General features: G+C 39.3%; 1 protein-coding gene across 1 annotated transcript in view; it reads right to left on the bottom strand.

Annotated features, from left to right (window-relative positions):
* Positions 1 to 331: 331 nt before the first annotated feature.
* Positions 332 to 20,505, bottom strand: part of LOC128240830 (MPN domain-containing protein-like) — a 34,979-nt gene continuing 14,805 nt past the window's right edge. Inside the window, exons 6-16 of the mRNA XM_052957747.1 lie at positions 16,522 to 16,808; positions 15,993 to 16,036; positions 15,440 to 15,599; positions 15,104 to 15,200; positions 14,635 to 14,707; positions 13,736 to 13,812; positions 11,928 to 12,096; positions 11,555 to 11,625; positions 10,219 to 10,308; positions 6,106 to 6,198; positions 332 to 3,089 (exon numbers count right to left, since the gene is read on the bottom strand). Coding sequence (XP_052813707.1) covers positions 3,006 to 3,089; positions 6,106 to 6,198; positions 10,219 to 10,308; positions 11,555 to 11,625; positions 11,928 to 12,096; positions 13,736 to 13,812; positions 14,635 to 14,707; positions 15,104 to 15,200; positions 15,440 to 15,599; positions 15,993 to 16,036; positions 16,522 to 16,808 — 1,245 coding nt within the window. The 3' untranslated portion in view covers positions 332 to 3,005. The remainder of the gene's footprint in view (positions 3,090 to 6,105; positions 6,199 to 10,218; positions 10,309 to 11,554; positions 11,626 to 11,927; positions 12,097 to 13,735; positions 13,813 to 14,634; positions 14,708 to 15,103; positions 15,201 to 15,439; positions 15,600 to 15,992; positions 16,037 to 16,521; positions 16,809 to 20,505) is intronic.

The following is a 20,505-nucleotide window of genomic DNA, read 5'->3' as shown; positions in this document are numbered from 1 at the left end:
ACTCATTATTAAAACTTTCGATAATTTACAAGCACACAAAGATAAAGACTAGAATTGCTTGTCACTGCGAAACTTGTAATGCCAAGTGGACTATAGAACTTAACAGATGAACAAGTCTGTGTTTTGCAGATTCAAAACCAATCTTACAAGTACTTGCATTGATATATGTCCTCATACATTTTGAGCAAACTATACCAAGCACTTGACAATGAATCTTTCCTGTTAAGTTTCAAAAACAGCTGAGTGGTTGAGAAAACATTTAAAAGCAAAAGTTAACAATGGTGATGGGAAACAGGACCGCCAAAATAGCTCACCTTTGGCAAATCTTAAAATGTATGAAACACATATTAGATTTATATTTTTATTATACAATAGGTTTTCATCATACAGATACAATTTTAAGAATTAGATAGTTACACATTCCATGTAATAATCATTATTAGTTAACATGTACCATGTTACACACATAACAATAATAAAAAGTAGCAATCAAAAATGTATTTATTATTGTACCACCTTTAAAACACAGCAAACACATGTTTATAAATATACATAATGACAGTGTGTATTATGATACAATGACAGCAAAGAGAACATACCAATACATTGTAGTGAATACTATAAGAAAAAATGTATTTGTGAACTGCTAAGAAAATATTTTACATAATTATCACAAATCTCCTTAATATAAAAATAGAGATTTCCAACAAATCATATTGTTGAAAATATTTCTGGGTAATGGAGCATTTCTCTTTTTAGTCGAACAATTCAAACGAATTGGACCTTACTGTCCAAGATCATATGATCAGCAGGGACCTGACACACTGTCCAAGATCATGTGATCAGCAGGGACCTGACACACTGTCCAAGATCATATGATCAGCAGGGACCTGACACACTGTCCAAGATCATGTGAACAGCAGGGACCTGACACACTGTCCAAGATCATGTGACCAGCAGGGACCTGACACACTGTCCCAAGATCATGTGATCAGCAGGGACCTGACACACTGTCCAAGATCATGTGATCAGCAGGGACCTGACACACTGTCCAAGATCATGTGATCAGCAGGGACCTTACACACTGTCCAAGATCATGTGATCAGCAGGGACCTTACACACTGTCCAAGTTCATGTGATCAGCAGGGACCTTACACACTGTCCAAGTCCATGTGACCAGCAGGGACCTTACACACTGTCCAAGTCCATGTGACCAGCAGGGACCTTACACACTGTCCAATTCCATGTGACCAGCAGGGACCTTACACACTGTCCAAGTCCATGTGACCAGCAGGGACCTGACACACTGTCCAAATCCATGTGACCAGCAGGGACCTTACACACTGTCCAAGTCATTGTGATCAGCAGGGACCTTACACACTGTCCAAGTCCGTGTGATCAGCAGGGACCTTACACACTGTCCAAGTCCATGTGACCAGCAGGGACCTTACACACTGTCCAAGATCATGTGACCAGCAGGGACCTTACACACTGTCCAAGATCACGTGACCAGCAGGGACCTTACACACTGTCCAAGATCACGTGACCAGCAGGGACCTTACAAACTGCCCAAGTCCATGTGACCAGCAGGGACCTTACACACTGTCCAAGTCCATGTGACCAGCAGGGACCTTACACACTGTCCAAGTCCATGTGATCAGCAGGGACCTTACACACTGTCCAAGATCATGTGACCAGCAGGGACATTACACACTGTCCAAGATCATGTGACCAGCAGGGACCTTACACACTGTCCAAGATCACGTGACCAGCAGGGACCTTACACACTGTCCCAAGTCCATGGTCCTTACACACTGTCCAAGTCCATTTGACCAGCATGGACCTTACACTACTGTCCAAGTTCATGGTCCTTACACACTGTCCAAGTCCATGTGACCAGCAGGGACCTTACACACTGTCCAAGTCCATGTGACCAGCAGGGACCTGACACACTGTCCAAGTTTATGTGATCAGCAGGGACCTTACACACTGTCCAAGTCCATGTGATCAGCAGGAACCTTACACTACTGTCCAAGATCATGTGATCAGCAGGGACCTTACACTACTGTCCAAGTCCATGTGATCAGCAGGGACCTGACACACTGTCCAAGTTTATGTGACCAGCAGGGACCTTACACACTGTCCAAGATCATGTGACCAGCAGGGACCTTACACACTGTCCAAGTCCATGTGACCAGCAGGGACCTTACACACTGTCCAAGTCCATGAGATCAGCAGGGACCTTACACACTGTCCAAGTCCATGTGATCAGCAGGGACCGTACACACTGTCCAAGTCCATATGACCAGCAGGGACCTTACACACTGTCCAAGTCCATGTGATCAGCAGGGACCTTACACTACTGTCCAAGTCCATGTGACCAGCAGGGACCTTACACATTGTCCAAGTCCATATGACCAGCAGGGACCTTACACACTGTCCAAGTCCATGTAATCAGCAGGGACCTTACACACTGTCCAAGTTAATATGATCAGCAGGGACCTTACACACTATCCAAGTCCATGTGATCAGCAGGGACCTTACACTACTGTCCAAGTCCATGTGACCAGCAGGGACCTTACACACTGTCCAAGTCCATATGACCAGCAGGGACCTTACACACTGTCCAAGTCCATATGACCTGCAGGGACCTTACACTACTGTCCAAGTCCATATGACCAGCAGGGACCTTACACACTGTCCAAGTTCATATGACCAGCAGGGACCTTACACACTGTCCAAGTCCATATGACCAGCAGGGACCTTACACTACTGTCCAAGTTAACATGATCAGTAGGGACCTTACACTACTGTCCAAGTCCATGTGATCAGCAGGGACCTTACACACTGTCCAAGTCCATGTGACCAGCAGGGACCTTACACACTGTCCAAGTCCATGTGACCAGCAGGGACCTTACACTACTGTCCAAGTTAACATGATCAGTAGGGACCTTACACACTGTCCAGGTTCATTCCACCAGGGAAAATCTTACACACTTTTAAGTTCACACGATCAGCAGGTGGTGGATGTAGTCAAGCAGTGAGTTGGTCTCCCCCTGATCCTCCGGAAGTTTGTTCAGAAGTGACGTCTGCAAACACAACAAACATTGGAAGCCCTAATACATCGTTTCATTTAGGATTGGTATCTAAATATGTTTGATTAATATTATGTTTTCCACTGACAATTTCTTTTACCATCAAAACAAAGTTTATATACTCTATAAAATTTAACCTAAACAAGAGTTTTCACAGAAATGTGACATTACCCCCAAAAGGACTAGTTGGGCAGATAGTAATAAGTGATTTGGCCGATTTGACAGATTATGAGCCTTTAGTATACAGTCGAAACTCGTTGGCTCGATATCTCATGGCTCGATATCCTCGTTGGCTCGAACCAAAATAAAAGGACCGATTTTTATTTACTTTTTGTTTATATAAATTTCGATCGGATGGCTCGATATCTTGAGGGTCGATATTTCTCCACGCTCGAAGTCGTTTTTGCGGTCCCAAACAAGAATTTCACACATTGATTTGTTTGCTTGGGTCGATGTCATTTTCGCGGGTTCAGTTAAGAATCTCACACCTTGATTTGTTTGATTGGCTTCATTTAGCGCAAGGCGCTAATCGATTAAAATTGCGAATTTAAATGGTTTAACAGTTTGAATAAACATGCCATCACTTTTAAGTTCTGTCTCTAATTGTTATCCATCCCTAAATTACTATGCATTTTGAAATAACTTTTAAGCTATGTTTGTGTAACCCACTGTTTACAATTGCTTGTTTTCACATAAAGGTATTTTTATTATAAATAAAAAATAAAATGATATTTTTTAATAATCGAATAAGTCATATTACAAAATTTAGGGTGCCTAACTACGCCCAATAAATACTCTTCCTTCTCTTGCGGAGATAGCGTAGCCAATAACAAACGAGGTAAATAAGACTTTATGTAACAAATGAAAAAAATAACATTCTGTAAGCAATCCCGCTTGGCTCGATATTCTCGAGGCTCAAAGTACTTTGGCCGGTCCCTAGAATATCAAGCCATCGAGTTTCGACTGTATAACATATTTTCATGACGACCTTCCCATGCAGTTTGAAAATTTTGATCGCTAACATTTTTAAAGAGCAAAGTATGAACCTGAAGATGATAAGTCACTGCAAAATGGAATGGATATTAACTCATGACTGTTGTACTTCTATATCAGATAACTGGCATAATGGAACATGTATGTGAACACTTTACATGTTTGAGAGGTTTTTGTCTGCCAGGATTCAATTTTTTAATGAAAAAGAAATTTTGGCATCCTTTTTCGGTATGAGTCAACCACTGGTAGTGTTCAAACTGCATACCAAGTATGAGGCTCCTAGGCTCAAATGTTCAACTGCATACCAAGTATGAGGCTCCTAGACGCAAGTGTTCAACAGTTATTGACTGTAACCTTAACCCACTGACCTTAAAATCAATAGTGTTCATTTGGTCATGACCAACAATCAAAGTTTGAGGTCACTTGGAGATTATAAGTATCTAGCATGTGTTTTTGGTACGGATAGAAAAATCTGACCCGAGGGCACGTGCGTAAGCCAGTAACGAGGCTTGCCGAGTTACCGCCCACGCAGTGTGCCCGAGGGTCGGATTTTCCGATCCGGTAGGGAAAAACATGATTGATTAATTTTCTTGCATATCTAAATTTGTCAACTTGTGGAAAAAATGACGTTGAAAACAAACTTTTGTACAATTACACCAAAAAGTGTGTGCGACGATGTTTACTGACGTCATAGAGCGGAGTAGTTTTGAATAACTAAAAATAGCGTTTTTTATGATCATTTGTTTTCACTTTTAATTAAAAGTCTTGCAAACAAATATATCTGATAGCGCTTTATTGAAATGGCATAATATATTTTTCATAAACCAAACAGGAATATGAAATAAGAAGTGGCGCAATGTTGCGCGTGACTTATCTTACATGGGGGGTGTAAGATGAGTTTTTCCAGCACCGGTCACATGACCGGAAACACACGTCCGGTATGCAAGTAAATGATTGGAACAGATTTTTAACTCAAGGTCATCACAACCTTGACCTCTGACCCACTGATCTCAAAATCATTAGGGGTCATTTGCTTGTCATAACCAACCTGTCTACCAAGTTTGTGGTTCCTGAAAAACAGCATTCTTCATTTATTGATCAGAAACAGATTTTACGCTCAATGTCACCATGACCTTCACCTTAAATCCACTGACCTCAAGATCAATAGTCTTCTGCTGGTTATGGCCAACCTGTCAACCAAGTTTGAAGTCCCTGGGCCCCAGCTTTCTTCAGTTATTGTTTGGAAAAGGATTATCAGCTGTATGTCACATCGACCATGACCTTTGACCAACTGAGCTCAAAATAAATAGGGTTCATCTGCTTGTCATTAGCAACCGGGCTATCAAGTTTGAGTTTCCTTGACTGAAGCTTGCAAGTTATTGATCGGAAACCGTGGGAACTGACAGATGATCCAATAACTAAATGTCACCCTTTTGGGAATGTCGCTATAAACATGGTTACAAATTTCATGTAATTCTCTGAAAGTTATGACTAAGTGAAAGTATTTGCATGACATTTTTAAACTTTCAAGGGGCACAAAATAACAATTATACAAATCAGAGCTATGGGAAACCTATAAATCTTATTTCAATATCCTGAATTTATAATGACCAATGTTTTTGCATGACATTTTCAAACTATCAAGGGGAATAAATTAAGTTAATAAAGTTTGGCGCTACACAAGTAAATATTATCACTAGTAACTATTTTTAAAGTGAAAGGTTTTTGCAGTTTTTTTCTCCTTATAAATTGCATTAACTTGACAAATAAAGTGAAAGGTTTTTGCAGTTTTTTTTCCATTATAAATTGCCATAACTTGACAAATATAAAGTCAGAATAATGTGCATTGCTTTAGATGTTGTGTATCATCTGGCAGCAAGTGTACAAGGTTTCATTTGAATATATTGAACAGTTTTGAGGTTATGGCAAATGCTAATGCGTGTACACAAGTAAGTTAACCCAAGGGTGCCTAGTAACTTTAGTAAATGGAGGAAGTTATCCCCAGAGTGCCAAATACCTTTAGTTTCTCGAGGAAGTTAACCCCAGGGTGCCATGTATGTTGAAAGGAGATCCAATCAGGTGCCCTGCGGTAAAACTCCACCACTCTGTGCTGCAATGACAACATGGTGTCAATAAGATGAAGGTTACATTTTTTAATGATTATGAAGCAAGTAGTATGCATGTTACACTACCATGAATACTAGAACATGGCATTATGTACCCATGGAATCTGCAGTATAGACAGTCAGTAGTTCATATTAAAACTTTTATTACACTTCCTAAGATGGATGCATATTCCACTACATTTATATTTCGATAAATGCAATATCTGCAGAAAACCTTGATCTTATTAAAACAAACATTAGTAATTGGTCAAATGACATTTTATTGCCGTAAAAAAGGTATAAAACAATGATAAAAACACGTGACATCCTTGATGATGATGCTGTTCAAACAGCTGAATTTGTATTACTTTCAATTTGAGGGGTGAAAGTGAAAAGGTTTTATCTTCTTCTTTATCTTATGTCACTTAGAACCTTTTCGCATTCACCCCTTGATTATTTTATTCATTAATTTTTTATTGTTTGGTAAGCATTATTTTCAGTGTCCATATACAGGCGCGTCGCCAGGCATACTCCCATACTCCCGGGAGTACTTCGATTTTGAAAAATGAAAATTCTAAATGGCCTAAATCCGGTGTAAAACTTGAACTCTAAGGGGGTACAGGCGAATTTGAAACCAATCTAGCTCGGCATTATAAAAGTTAAATGTTAAATGTCATACATATCGGTAGTACCTGTACATAGTATCCTTTACTACGATGTTCCAAGCACACTTTAAACATGAAATCTTAAACACGGTAAACATCTTAGCTTTACTTTTACGTATTATAACTATGATCAATCATAGTTACCTCCCGTCTTTATTATGTCAAGTCAAGTTTTAAACAGCGCGAATTTTAAACAAACAAAAATGGCGTCTCCGACAACCTTTTGCCCACAAAAAAAGCAGATCATTTCTTAGCAATAATGAAGGGCGAAAAAAGAAATACTATGTAGCATGTCATCCCAATACAATGTGGTCGTTGAAAAGAACAGAAAGATCCTTGTTAGTATAACAGAAGCGATAGTGTTCTGTGGGAAACAGAACATTGCCTTGAGGGGGCATGAAGGCGATAAGGGAAATTTTCAGGCCCTATTGAGCTTTCAGGCCAAGCAGGATCCCATATTAAAAGAGCATCTAGAACACGGAGATCCAAGATCTATGTACCTTAGCCCCGATATACAAAATGAGCTTATTTCCATTTGTGGAAAACAAATCGCAGACAGTATCGTGTCAAAGTGCAACAGCGCACCCTGCTTCGGGTTTATGGCTGACGAGGCAACTGATGCCAGTACTATGGAACAGATGGCCATGTGCCTTAGATACTTCGACGGAGCTGATTTACACAAAGATTTTTTGGGGTTCGCTGAGTGCGAATCAACTACAAGCGAGACGTTGGCCAATGCCTTCTTAGCAGATCTTGAACTGGCGGGTGTTGACGTAAACAAAATGCGTGGCCAGGGATATGATGGCGCTGCCAATATGTCCGGTATCCGAAGAGGCGTACAGGCAAGGATCCAACAGCGTATTCCTGGTGCTGTGTACACCCACTGCAAAGCCCACTGCCTATTATCCACGCATCAAAATAAATATATGCAAGGAACATGATGGCTACCGTACAACAAATAGCGTTTGCTTTTAACTACTCCGCTAAACGCCTCCTACGCTTCCAGGAAAACCTTGACAACGATGAAGTTGACCGTGTCGAGATGGGTAAGCGCACTGAACTGCGATCTCTGTGCGAGACCCGCTGGGTAGCTAGGGCGGATGCTTTGCACACTTTCCTATGCTCATTTGGGTAATCGTGAGTAAACATACTTAAATTATACAATGCCTAAATGCTCTAAATCAATATTCTTCAAAGTGTTTATTGTATTTTTTTCCTAATTATGTGATATTTCTTAGTCTGTTATCTTATCACTTTTTTATTAAAAATAATGTACGTCTGAATAGAAGGCTTTCGATGTTCATATTGTTCGCTCACAAACCATTCTCGAAACATTGATTTTATTGTGTCATGAATTTCCAGAGTTGTTGTAAGTTCCTTGGACAAACTCGCTAGCGACTATGGTGACAGCAAAGCCGCGGGATACAGTCGCTCTATCAGAACCTCGAGTTCATCACTACCCTAGTGGCTGTCGAACATGCGTTGTCAGGGTTCGTACCCCTGTCGAAACTCTTCCAGAAGAAGACGTGTGATTTACTGGAGGCAACAGAAGAAGCACGTGTTGTTGTCGCTATGTTAGAGGTTTGTTATTTAATTCATTTTCCTAACGGCTAGTTGTGGGAGGAATTCATTTCGTTATGACAGAAAAGTTATAGAATAGTGTTAATCACGCCTCGGTTAACCGACAAAATCATATGTAAGTCAATATGTACCAGTGTACTTGATCTTACTTTGGGTGGGACTATAGTTATACTTTTCATCGGCGTAAATGGCCATGTATATTTTTTTTCCTAGACCCGTCACTCATTAACAGTGCACTAATTTCATAGCGTGTATATATGTTTACAGAAACAATTCATACTTGTGTGTGTACATATGAATTGAACATATTTGCAGTCGTGTGTTATTAAATGTTTTTCCCATCTTTTGACTTACAAAAAGAAAGATGGACGTTGCCGTGCGCTTTACTAATGCGTTGTTTAATGTTACGTCACTATCAAATATCATTTCAGTCTGAACGCAACGATCCAACAGTATGGGTCAACCTGTACGAAAAGGCTATGTCACTAGCAAGAGACATTGGGGTGGAGCTGTCCATTCCTCGATGCCCGGGGTGACAGGCAAACAGGCCTAACGCACCAGCGGCAGCACCCACAGAATACTGGAAGGTCAACATGTTCCTTCCTTTCATTGACCACCTAGTTATTGAGTTAACAACCCGCCTGCTTAAACCGCATGGGAGATTTACTGCACAATATCTTATGCCGACGAAATCATCCTTTTTTGATAAAATAAAATATGTGATATTAATGAAAATACTTGGAATTGCGTAATGTTATACATGTATAGTTAAATAACACATCAATTATATATATTATTGTTCCGTAAAAAACAAAGTGTGTGTACCAAAACTTTTTTCTTTAAAGCAATTGCTTATTTTATTGTTTAATTATAAAAAAGTGGGTCATGTTTGTTTTGTTATAGGCTACTGAACTGACATCTGCCAGGGCCGCAGAGATTTTTGCAGAGTACAGTCCAGACTTAAGAGTGTGACGAGGAGACGTTTGTCCGGGAGTGTAAAAGATGGATTGCTAAATGGACCACAACATCCCCAGCTGAGTATCCAGACCTGGAAACATCTTTGCGAGTGGCCACTGAGGCATCATATCCAAACATAAGACTGCATGATGGTGTTGATGTGCATGCCCATTTCCACAGCTACGGCAGAGCGGTCCTTCGCCACGATGAGGAGAGTCAAGACGTACCTCCGCAACACGATGCCCACCAAGAGGCTTTCAGGGCTTGGGCTTCTTAACATTTATCAAGAGCGAGATATCAACGCTGAGCATGTAGTGGATGTTTTTGCACGTAGAAAAGACCGTCGGCTGGCGTTAGTGTTCAAAGTTTAAACGTGTGTTGTTGTGTAAAACTGTTTCAGAATGGGAAAAAAATCCATAAGTTAAACTATGTATACATTTGTGTATTATTTGCTTGTGATGTTTTCCATGTTTAAATCAAATTATATGTGATATTTGTCCTTAATGCAACTTGTTCATCTGTGTATCCTATATATTCAGAGGGAGGCATCTCCACCAAGTATAAATATGTTTTGAATATTTATTGCTCGATCTTGCAGTTTTCCTTTTTTGCTTCAGTTATTATTAACTTAAAACTTGCATTTCAAGTTACCAGATATGCGTCAAATGCCACCAAATCGCACGAGTAAACAAAACAAATCAGGGGGAGGACCCCCGAACCCCCCCGCTAAAAATGGGAGTACTTCAAATCGGGTTCCAGCTCCGCCCCTGATATATGCTTAATGATAACAATGATACATTTGATGAGATATTTGATAGGTACCATTTCCTTTAACGCTTCTTCACTGACTGAGTGATTCTGCTTCACTGTGTACTTCAACTTCATAGGAACACCAATATCAGATTTGCTATTCTGCAAGGTAAAACATTTAATGCAATAAAAACACGAACAAATACAATGAAATGCAACAGTTACTTTTTTAACAAGAATACAATAAAAACAGGCTTTCAAGCGACCAATAACAAAAAAAGTAGAGATAATAGTAGGAGGATTTTTTTGAAAGAGGGGTGAAATAGGGATATTAAGACCAAAAAGTTGGTATAGTAGGGCTCTCTACTTGACTTTTTGGATGCAAATAAATGACAACTAAACCTATTCATCAATTGTGATGTACCTGTAGTTATCTTTGCTTAGGAACCAGTGCCTCAAGAGGATTCAACCAATCAGTGTCTCTGACTTGTCAACATTCACCACTCATTCTCATCATAGAACCCCTCTTGCAGCACTGGAGACCTACTGCATCAAGCTAATCCTACGAAAATACTAGAAATAGCTTCTTATTGAATCAAGACTAAGATTATTTCAATTAATGCATTTAGTTAAAACTAAAAAGTAGGGATAGTAGGACTTTATCAAGAAACAAGAAAAGTACTATCCTAACAAAAAAGTAGGGAAAGAAGCGTCCGCTTGAAAGCCTGTAGAAATAATTTTAAGACATATGAGTGAAAAAATCAAAACAAAGAACAATCAACATCTTGTAGCAAACAAGTGAATACAAAAACTCACCTGGTTTTTCTTAGTCTTCAAGGGGCAATGATTCCATAGAAATAGAATAATTAAGCATATAATTGTCATTGTGAAAAATTGTATACCAGTCTTGTATATACATCTTTGCTATCTTTTTTCCTTAAATAAAAGCCAACATAACACATTTTGCACAATGCAAACGCTAACAACAAGTGCCAACCACAATGACAAGGCTATGACACTATTATGACAAGGCTATGACACTATCAAAGTTAGTTGACTTCTGTGATAAAACAAATGAGCTCAAAATTGTCACTGATAATTATCATCCTGCATAATACACAAGAGCACCACAGAGCAAAAGAAAATGCTTGTCTGTTTCTTTAAGGCAAAAGGGGGCATAACTCGACAAATATTACAGCCAGAGTTGAGGTTCATTTGCTTAATGTCGCTGGCAAATTGTGTACCAATTTTATTTTAATATCTTAAATGGTTTTTCAGTTATTACCAAATTTTTTACCAACAACAACGCAGCTGACAACAACACCAAGTCTATGACTTTGACTCTTTTTAGGTTGAGATTGTTTTATTCAATGAGATAACAAAGTAGAGATTGCATGAAAAGGCAAACCTCTGTAGGCGGCATGGTCATGTACATCTGTAATGACGAAGCCGTTGTTAGCGACTTATTATAATACGGGGCTGAAACAGATAATGGCATACCTACAATTAAATAAATAAAATGACAAATATATACATACTGCGTTTAATTAAAGATACTTTATGACATAGCCTTTAGAAGTGGGGGATTTTTTTGTAATTAAAGGGTAAACAATCTATGTTTGGAAATATAGAGCTTCTGAAACTGTTTGAAAAAATACCATGTTGAATACATGTATCTACTTTTCCCTACAATAAATCACAGAAAGCAGGTTAGTTTAAAATACAGGATCATTATAAGTATTGTACTTTCTGGTGATATAATGAAAAAGAGCAACACTTACAGTTAATAATGCCGACACAAGGGTAATAGTTTGACTTGTTGCCCCTCATTTTCAGCTGGTAGCCCATCTGACACTCCACGTCCCTTACAGATGGCTCAGGCTGGCAGTAAGGGTGGGAGTGGTACCAGCCAACCAATGACATACCTTGGTGCTTCATGGTTGACCGAATCTAAAATTCAAAAAGATGTGTAAAAATGATATTCAGGGGTAAAGGTGGGTTGAAAATGGTAAACCAAAGATATGCCAGTGATGTCTATTCACAGGCAGGTAACTCTTAAGACAAGATGGCTTTGGGGCAAGACAGGTGCTAGTACAACACATAGTGGTGGTAATGTTTTTCATGTTATAGAGTGATACATCTTTACTGTGGGAGAAGTTTGTTCCACTGTCTCCATCATATTAAAGGCGCACAATAAAGGTTGATGCAAAAAATTTATTTTTATCATTTGATAATTTCATTTGTTTTGATCAATAAAACCATAACGTAATAATGCATTAAAATTATTTATTTTTTCATTTTGCATTAAATTATATTGTGCGCCTTTAAACAGCACACAACTTTAAGATGAGATTGTCTTAACCCAGAACAAGCCATCTGCATCAAATTGGTAATGTGTACCAAGTAAATCAAGTAAATTGTGAGATAAGTTCTACAAACTTTCATCAACACATATTCCTGACACAAGGTTTACTGCATTAAGAGATATGACACATATTCCTGGCACGAGGTTTACTGCACTTAGAGTTCTGACACGTATTCCTGGCACGAGGTTTACTGCACTAAGAGTTCTGACACATATTCCTGGCACGAGGTTTACTGCACTAAGAGTTCTGACACATATTCCTGGCACGAGGTTTACTGCACTAAGAGTTCTGACACGTATTCCTGGCACGAGGTTTACTGCACTATGAGTTCTGACACGTATTCCTGGCACGAGGTTTACTGCACTAAGAGTTCTGACACGTATTCCTGGCACGAGGTTTACTGCACTAAGAGTTCTGACACGTATTCCTGGCACTAGGTTTACTGCACTAAGAGTTTTGACACGTATTCCTGGCACGAGGTTTACTGCACTAAGAGTTCTGACACATATTCCTGGCACGAGGTTTACTGCACTAAGAGTTCTGACACGTATTCCTGGCACGAGGTTTACTGCACTAAGAGTTCTGACACGTATTCCTGGCACGAGGTTTACTGCACTAAGAGTTCTGACACGTATTCCTGGCACGAGGTTTACTGCACTAAGAGTTCTGACACGTATTCCTGGCACGAGGTTTACTGCATTAAGAGTTCTGACACGTATTCCTGGCACGAGGTTTACTGCATTAAGAGTTCTGACACGTATTCCTGGCACGAGGTTTACTGCATTAAGAGTTCTGACACGTATTCCTAGCACGAGGTTTACTGCATTAAGAGTTCTGACACGTATTCCTGGCACGAGGTTTACTGCATTAAGAGTTCTGACACGTATTCCTGGCACAAGGTTTACTGCATTAAGAGATCTAACACGTATTCCTGGCACAAGGTTTACTACATTAAGAGTTCTAACACGTATTCCTGACACAAGGTTTACTACATTAAGAGTTCTTACACGTATTCCTGACACAAGGTTTACTACATTATGAGTTATGACATGTATTTCTCACACGAGGTTTCCTGCATTAAGAGTTCTGACACATATTCCTGACACAAGGTTTACTACATTTAGAGTTCTTAGACGTATTCATGAAGTTTACTACATTTTGAGTTATGACATGAATTCCAGGCAGTTTTTATTTTCTTAAGTGAATATGTGTGTGTGTCATACCTCTTCCTCGACTAATGGGGCATTCTGGGCATCACTGAGTCGACATCGGCATGGAAATGCCTGCTGGATACTTAAATCTGCCAAAACAATGCAAACATGCTAATCACGAGTTACAAATTAAAAACTGTAAGTTGGTAAATCACAGCTAGATATTGTAAGTTTGTAACAAATCTAGGAAAACTATGGAATAATTTGTTCAACACAAAGGTACAGTAAAACCTGTCTTTCCTACCACCTTTTACCAGCCCTACCGCCATGTACGACCATTCTAAATTCCTCCAGAGCATTTTAACTTAATTATGGGACCACCTGTCAAACGTGACTTACAGTTCCTATAATTTAGCCCTAATGCATAGTTGTTAAGTGACCCTTTATGACATTTATGGAGTACATCAGCCAACTGGAATGATGTACTCGGTATGTATCAGTAATTGAGTGAATGTTTATAGCACCTATTGTGATTATCCGTTGTGTACAGTGGATAATAAAGGGTCTGCTGACATAGAGTCTTAACTTTAGATGAGAGAATGATAGTACCAGATAAACTTGACAGAAGTGTTTCATGTCAATGTTTGGTTTCTATAGACAGGTGTTACTGTATTAAGGTCTCTAAAGACAGGTGTTACTGTATTAAGGTCTCTAAAGACAGGTGTTACTGTATAAAGGTCTCTAAAGACAGGTGTTACTGTATTAAGGTCTCTAAAGACAGGTGTTACTGTATCAATTATGCTCTCTCGTTTTTATCAACTTTGTCAATGTTTAATGTACTTACAGTCATTAACTTGATAGTAAATGAGTATCTTCAAATCAATAAACAATTTATGTGACTCTGTGGTTTCTTGTTGAATGTTCCTATCAAGCACTTGCCAACATAATGATATAAGAGTGGAGCAACTTACGTTGGGAAGTCTGGTCCCATTTTCCACCCAGGTAACCCACTACCTCACTAGTAGTTAAATGACAGTGAAAATCCTGCAAACATATATAAGCCATTAAATATGATTTGGATATTTTGCACTTCCGTAATGTACTAAATTACAGCTCGGTAGATTTTATCCCATGATAGATAAGTAAAGGCTGGATTCATTGAACAACAAGCAGAATGAGTTCTGTAAAGCTCTTAAATAGGTAAAAATAGGTAATCTTCACAAAAACAAACTTGGAATATTAAGAATAGGAATAAGCTGTGTCGTTGAAGTTGTTTCTCTCTCAAAATGAGAACATAAAATTTGCCATCCACAACATTGTTTCAATGTCATATTTTGCATTTCCGTCCGTCCAATTCTATGAGAGCTAATGGTAAAATTTGAGTGAAATGGACTTTTGTAAGCAGAGTTCTCAAAAACAGTAATATGATACATAACTTACAATAAGAAGCAGCGAATTGGTTGACATCGAGACGGTGTATGGCTGGACATTTCCAGATGAAGCAAAAAATTCACATGCAACCAGCTGGTTCATATCCCTACAACACAAAATATAGGTAAAAAAATATTAGTTATATATACACAGTGACCACAAAACGACCAAAAGTGGATGTTAAAGCTTGTCTTTTTCTCCACTGACCATTACTGGACCAACACTTCACCAAAAGGAAAGGTAAAAACATTACACATGTCATGTGAAGTTTTCATTGGGTACATGAGAACCAGATGAAAAGTCAATGTATTAAGATCACACCAGCAAAAAATGACTATAACCTACATATTAGCCTTTTTATGTGGCAGGGATGAGTGTCTGATGGGTGTTTTATCCCTGGATCCCATCTCTGCACTCCCACTGAGGCAAGGCAACGTCTCAGTTTTGACGACTGACGAGGTGGATTTATATCCCAGAGGGTCAGGTTTTAATGACAGATTCAGTGCTGAAAACAACAACATGAAACAAACTGCAGAATGGATAAGAAGTAAATGTATCTTTTAAATAGCAAAGTAGTGAGTGTATAGTAAAGAAAATTCTACAATTCTCAGGTGTGGCAGCTATGGAATTAACTATTCACTGTTCATTTCAGTTCTTCCATGTTTTAAATCAATGCATTGTCAAGAGTCATAACATGTAAGAATGGAGGCCAATATGATTTTTTTACTAACCAATAAACGCAATAGAACTATTATTGCATCATTGAAGTATATGATATTTATCATACAACTACAAACTTTACTTGTCTATTTTTCAAATATTAGATAATTAGCATACAACTTCAAAGCTTCGGTTCTAGTATTGTCAACTGAAGACCTTGAAAATCATCTACATGTACCTTCTTCTTGCTCGCCCATGAAGCAGAATGATGCAACGTCAGATCTAAAATTCAACATGTGGATTAGTTGACAAAGGGGGAAATGTTAAGACCCACTAGTTTATTAAGCAGAGGATTTGAACAAAGCTGTACCTTGCAACATTCAACATTATCCACAAAAACTGACATGCATTTTTTGCCCTAAGAACAGTATTTTTTTTAATTATGTGAGTCAGGTCAGATGATATATATGTATTATCTAGCAAATACTTTGAGTTCTGAAAATATAACTGAGACAATTTCACCATAATCCTATAAACCAGAGTGATCAACTTGTCTTGTTTGCATCACATGTGGGATAAAAGGCAGTCTTTTATCACCGGTTTGCATGCATTGTCGCATAAATTGGCTCGTTCCAAGACAAAAAATAAATCAAAGTTGTCAAAACTTTCAATCTGTGAGAGTGCAGGTTTAACAGCTTAACTAGTAAACAACTGGACTAGCCGAAAACATTTTACCCATTAGGATATTTTTTTTAGTCTAAACTTACATATTTCTTGTTGCACTTTCTACTGATGGAGTCTCTGACTTCCTTGGTTTCACTGTTAGGTCAAGCACACAACTGTTATCTGTAATCAAGTCTGCCTCCTGTTGAACTGGCTCCCTGTCTGACATGACCGAGATCTGTGCTAGGCTTGCATAGCTGCTGGGGTGAGAAATGTTCCCCATAACATCAGTCACATGACTCTTAATATCAGACACACGGTGACACTTTATATCATCCGGTGATTTCAGATGAGAATCAGAGGTGTCACTCAGAATACTGCTGGCTGGAGACTGAAAATGAAAAGTTTTTCAAATATTAGGGTTGTCTGTAAAGTTTGTGGACAATTAAAATATATTAAATGTTATCATAAAAAAAAACACTTAATTATTATCATAATATATTGGGACAAATAACGATGTTTATGTTTAATATCAGGGAGTTTTAAACAAGTTAAACAAGCAACTTTGTTGAATTGATAGTCCTGTCTGAAAAGGCAAAGTAGTTCTTCCAAGTGAACAATGCAATATGGCTGGAGATTGATGGACTGTAATAATGATTGGATGTGAGATATGAAATATGAGTTTGTTTGCAATTGTTGTTTAACCTAGTAATCTAGTTTTGACCCAAAGAAACCCAGTTTCAAATGAATTGTATCAGAAATATTGCTAAAATATAGCCTCTAGAGTGATACAAGGTTTTTCTAAAATTTGACCTAGTGGCCTAGTGTTTGCCGCCATGTGACCTAGTTTCAAACCTATCCAAGATTTCATTGAAGCAAATATTCTGAACAAGTTTCATGAAGACTGAAGTGGATATATTTTGGTTTCTGTTTTTATTGTCCAAATGAACATTCACTGTAGTGTTACCTGTGAAACCGGGTATGTTTTGTTTGCATGTACTGTAGTGTTACCTGTGAGCCGGGTATGTTTTGTTTGCATGTACTGTAGTGTTACCTGTGAGCCGGGCATGTTTTGTTTGCATGTACTGTAGTGTTACCTGTGAGCCGGGCATGTTTTGTTTGCATGTACTGTAGTGTTACCTGTGAGTTGGGTATGTTTTGTTTGCATCTACTGTAGTGTTACCTGTGAGCCGGGTATGTTTTGTTTGCATGTACTGTAGTGTTACCTGTGAGTTGGGTATGTTTTGTTTGCATCTACTGTAGTGTTACCTGTGAAGCCGGGTATGTTTTGTTTGCATGTACTGTAGTGTTACCTGTGAGCCGGGTATGTTTTGTTTGCATGTACTGTAGTGTTACCTGTGAAGCCGGGTATGTTTTGTTTGCATGTACTGTAGTGTTACCTGTGAAGCCGGGTATGTTTTGTTTGCATGTACTGTAGTGTTGCCTGTGAAGCCGGGTATGTTTTGTTTGCATGTACTGTAGTGTTACCTGTGAAGCCGGGTATGTTTTGTTTGCATGTACTGTAGTGTTACCTGTGAAGCCGGGTATGTTTTGTTTGCATGTACTGTAGTGTTACCTGTGAAACCGGGTATGTTTTGTTTGCATGTACTGTAGTGTTACCTGTGAGTTGGGTATGTTTTGTTTGCATCTACTGTAGTGTTACCTGTGAGCCGGGTATGTTTTGTTTGCATGTACTGTAGTGTTACCTGTGAGCCGGGTATGTTTTGTTTGCATGTACTGTAGTGTTACCTGTGAAGCCGGGTATGTTTTGTTTGCATGTACTGTAGTGTTACCTGTGAGCCGGGTATGTTTTGTTTGCATGTACTGTAGTGTTACCTGTGAGCCGGGTATGTCTTGTTTGCATGTACTGTAGTGTTACCTGTGAGCCGGGTATGTTTTGTTTGCATGTACTGTAGTGTTACCTGTGAGCCGGGTATGTTTTGTTTGCATGTACTGTAGTGTTACCTGTGAAACCGGGTATGTTTTGTTTGCATGTACTGTAGTGTTACCTGTGAGCCGGGTATGTTTTGTTTGCATGTACTGTAGTGTTACCTGTGAGCCGGGTATGTTTTGTTTGCATGTACTGTAGTGTTACCTGTGAGCCGGGTATGTTTTGTTTGCATGTACTGTAGTGTTACCTGTGAGCCGGGTATGTTTTGTTTGCATGTACTGTAGTGTTACCTGTGAGCCGGGTATGTTTTGTTTGCATGTACTGTAGTGTTACCTGTGAGCCGGGTATGTTTTGTTTGCATGTACTGTAGTGTTACCTGTGAGTTGGGTATGTTTTGTTTGCATCTACTGTAGTGTTACCTGTGAGCCGAATATGTTTTGTTTGCATGTACTGTAGTGTTACCTGTGAGTTGGGTATGTTTTGTTTGCATCTACTGTAGTGTTACCTGTGAGCCGGGTATGTTTTGTTTGCATGTACTGTAGTGTTACCTGTGAGCCGGGTATGTTTTGTTTGCATGTACTGTATTGTTACCTGTGAAACCGGGTATGTTTTGTTTGCATGTACTGTAGTGTTACCTGTGAGCCGGGCATGTTTTGTTTGCATGTACTGTAGTGTTACCTGTGAAGCCGGGTATGTTTTGTTTGCATGTACTGTAGTGTTACCTGTGAAGCCGGGTATGTTTTGTTTGCATGTACTATAGTGTTACCTGTGAGCCGGGTATGTTTTGTTTGCATGTACTGTAGTGTTACCTGTGAAACCGGGTATGTTTTGTTTGCATGTACTGTAGTGTTACCTGTGAAACCGGGTATGTTTTGTTTGCATGTACTGTAGTGTTACCTGTGAGCCGGGTATGTTTTGTTTGCATGTACTGTAGTGTTACCTGTGAGCCGGGTATGTTTTGTTTGCATGTACTGTAGTGTTACCTGTGAAACTGGGTATGTTTTGTTTGCATGTACTGTAGTGTTACCAGTGAGCCGGGTATGTTTTGTTTGCATGTACTGTAGTGTTACCTGTGAGCCGGGCATGTTTTGTTTGCATGTACTGTAGTGTTACCTGTGAAGCCGGGTATGTTTTGTTTGCATGTACTATAGTGTTACCTGTGAAACCGGGTATGTTTTGTTTGCATGTACTGTAGTGTTACCTGTGAAACCGGGTATGTTTTGTTTGCATGTACTGTAGTGTTACCTGTGAGCCGGGTATGTTTTGTTTGCATGTACTGTAGTGTTACCTGTGAGCCGGGTATGTTTTGTTTGCATGTAATGTAGTGTTAAATGTGAGCCGGGCATGTTTTGTTTGCATGTACTGTAGTGTTACCTGTGAGCCGGGTATGTTTTGTTTGCATGTACTGTAGTGTTACCTGTGAGCCGGGCATGTTTTGTTTGCATGTACTGTAGTGTTACCTGTGAGCCGGGTATGTTTTGTTTGCATGTACTGTATTGTTACCTGTGAAACCGGGTATGTTTTGTTTGCATGTACTGTAGTGTTACCTGTGAGCCGGGCATGTTTTGTTTGCATGTACTGTAGTGTTACCTGTGAGCCGGGTATGTTTTGTTTGCATGTACTGTAGTGTTACCTGTGAAGCCGGGTATGTTTTGTTTGCATGTACTGTAGTGTTACCTGTGAGCCGGGTATGTTTTGTTTGCATGTACTGTAGTGTTACCTGTGAGCCGGGTATGTTTTGTTTGCATGTACTGTAGTGTTACCTGTGAAGCCGGGTATGTTTTGTTTGCATGTACTGTAGTGTTACCTGTGAGCCGGGTATGTTTTGTTTGCATGAACTGTAGTGTTACCTGTGAGCCGGGCATGTTTTGTTTGCATGTACTGTAGTGTTACCTGTGAAACCGGGTATGTTTTGTTTGCATGTACTGTAGTGTTACCTGTGAGCCGGGTATGTTTTGTTTGCATGTACTGTAGTGTTACCTGTGAGCCGGGTATGTTTTGTTTGCATGTACTGTAGTGTTACCTGTGAGCCGGGCATGTTTTGTTTGCATGTACTGTAGTGTTACCTGTGAGCCGGGCATGTTTTGTTTGCATGTACTGTAGTGTTACCTGTGAGTTGGGTATGTTTTGTTTGCATGTACTGTAGTGTTACCTGTGAGCCGGGTATGTTTTGTTTGCATGTACTGTAGTGTTACCT

The sequence above is a fragment of the Mya arenaria genome, chromosome 7 (genome assembly GCF_026914265.1).
Source record: "Mya arenaria isolate MELC-2E11 chromosome 7, ASM2691426v1".
Classification (NCBI taxonomy): domain Eukaryota; kingdom Metazoa; phylum Mollusca; class Bivalvia; order Myida; family Myidae; genus Mya; species Mya arenaria.
The sequence above is the reverse complement of the archived record's forward strand: the minus strand, read 5'-3'. Positions and strand labels throughout refer to the sequence as shown.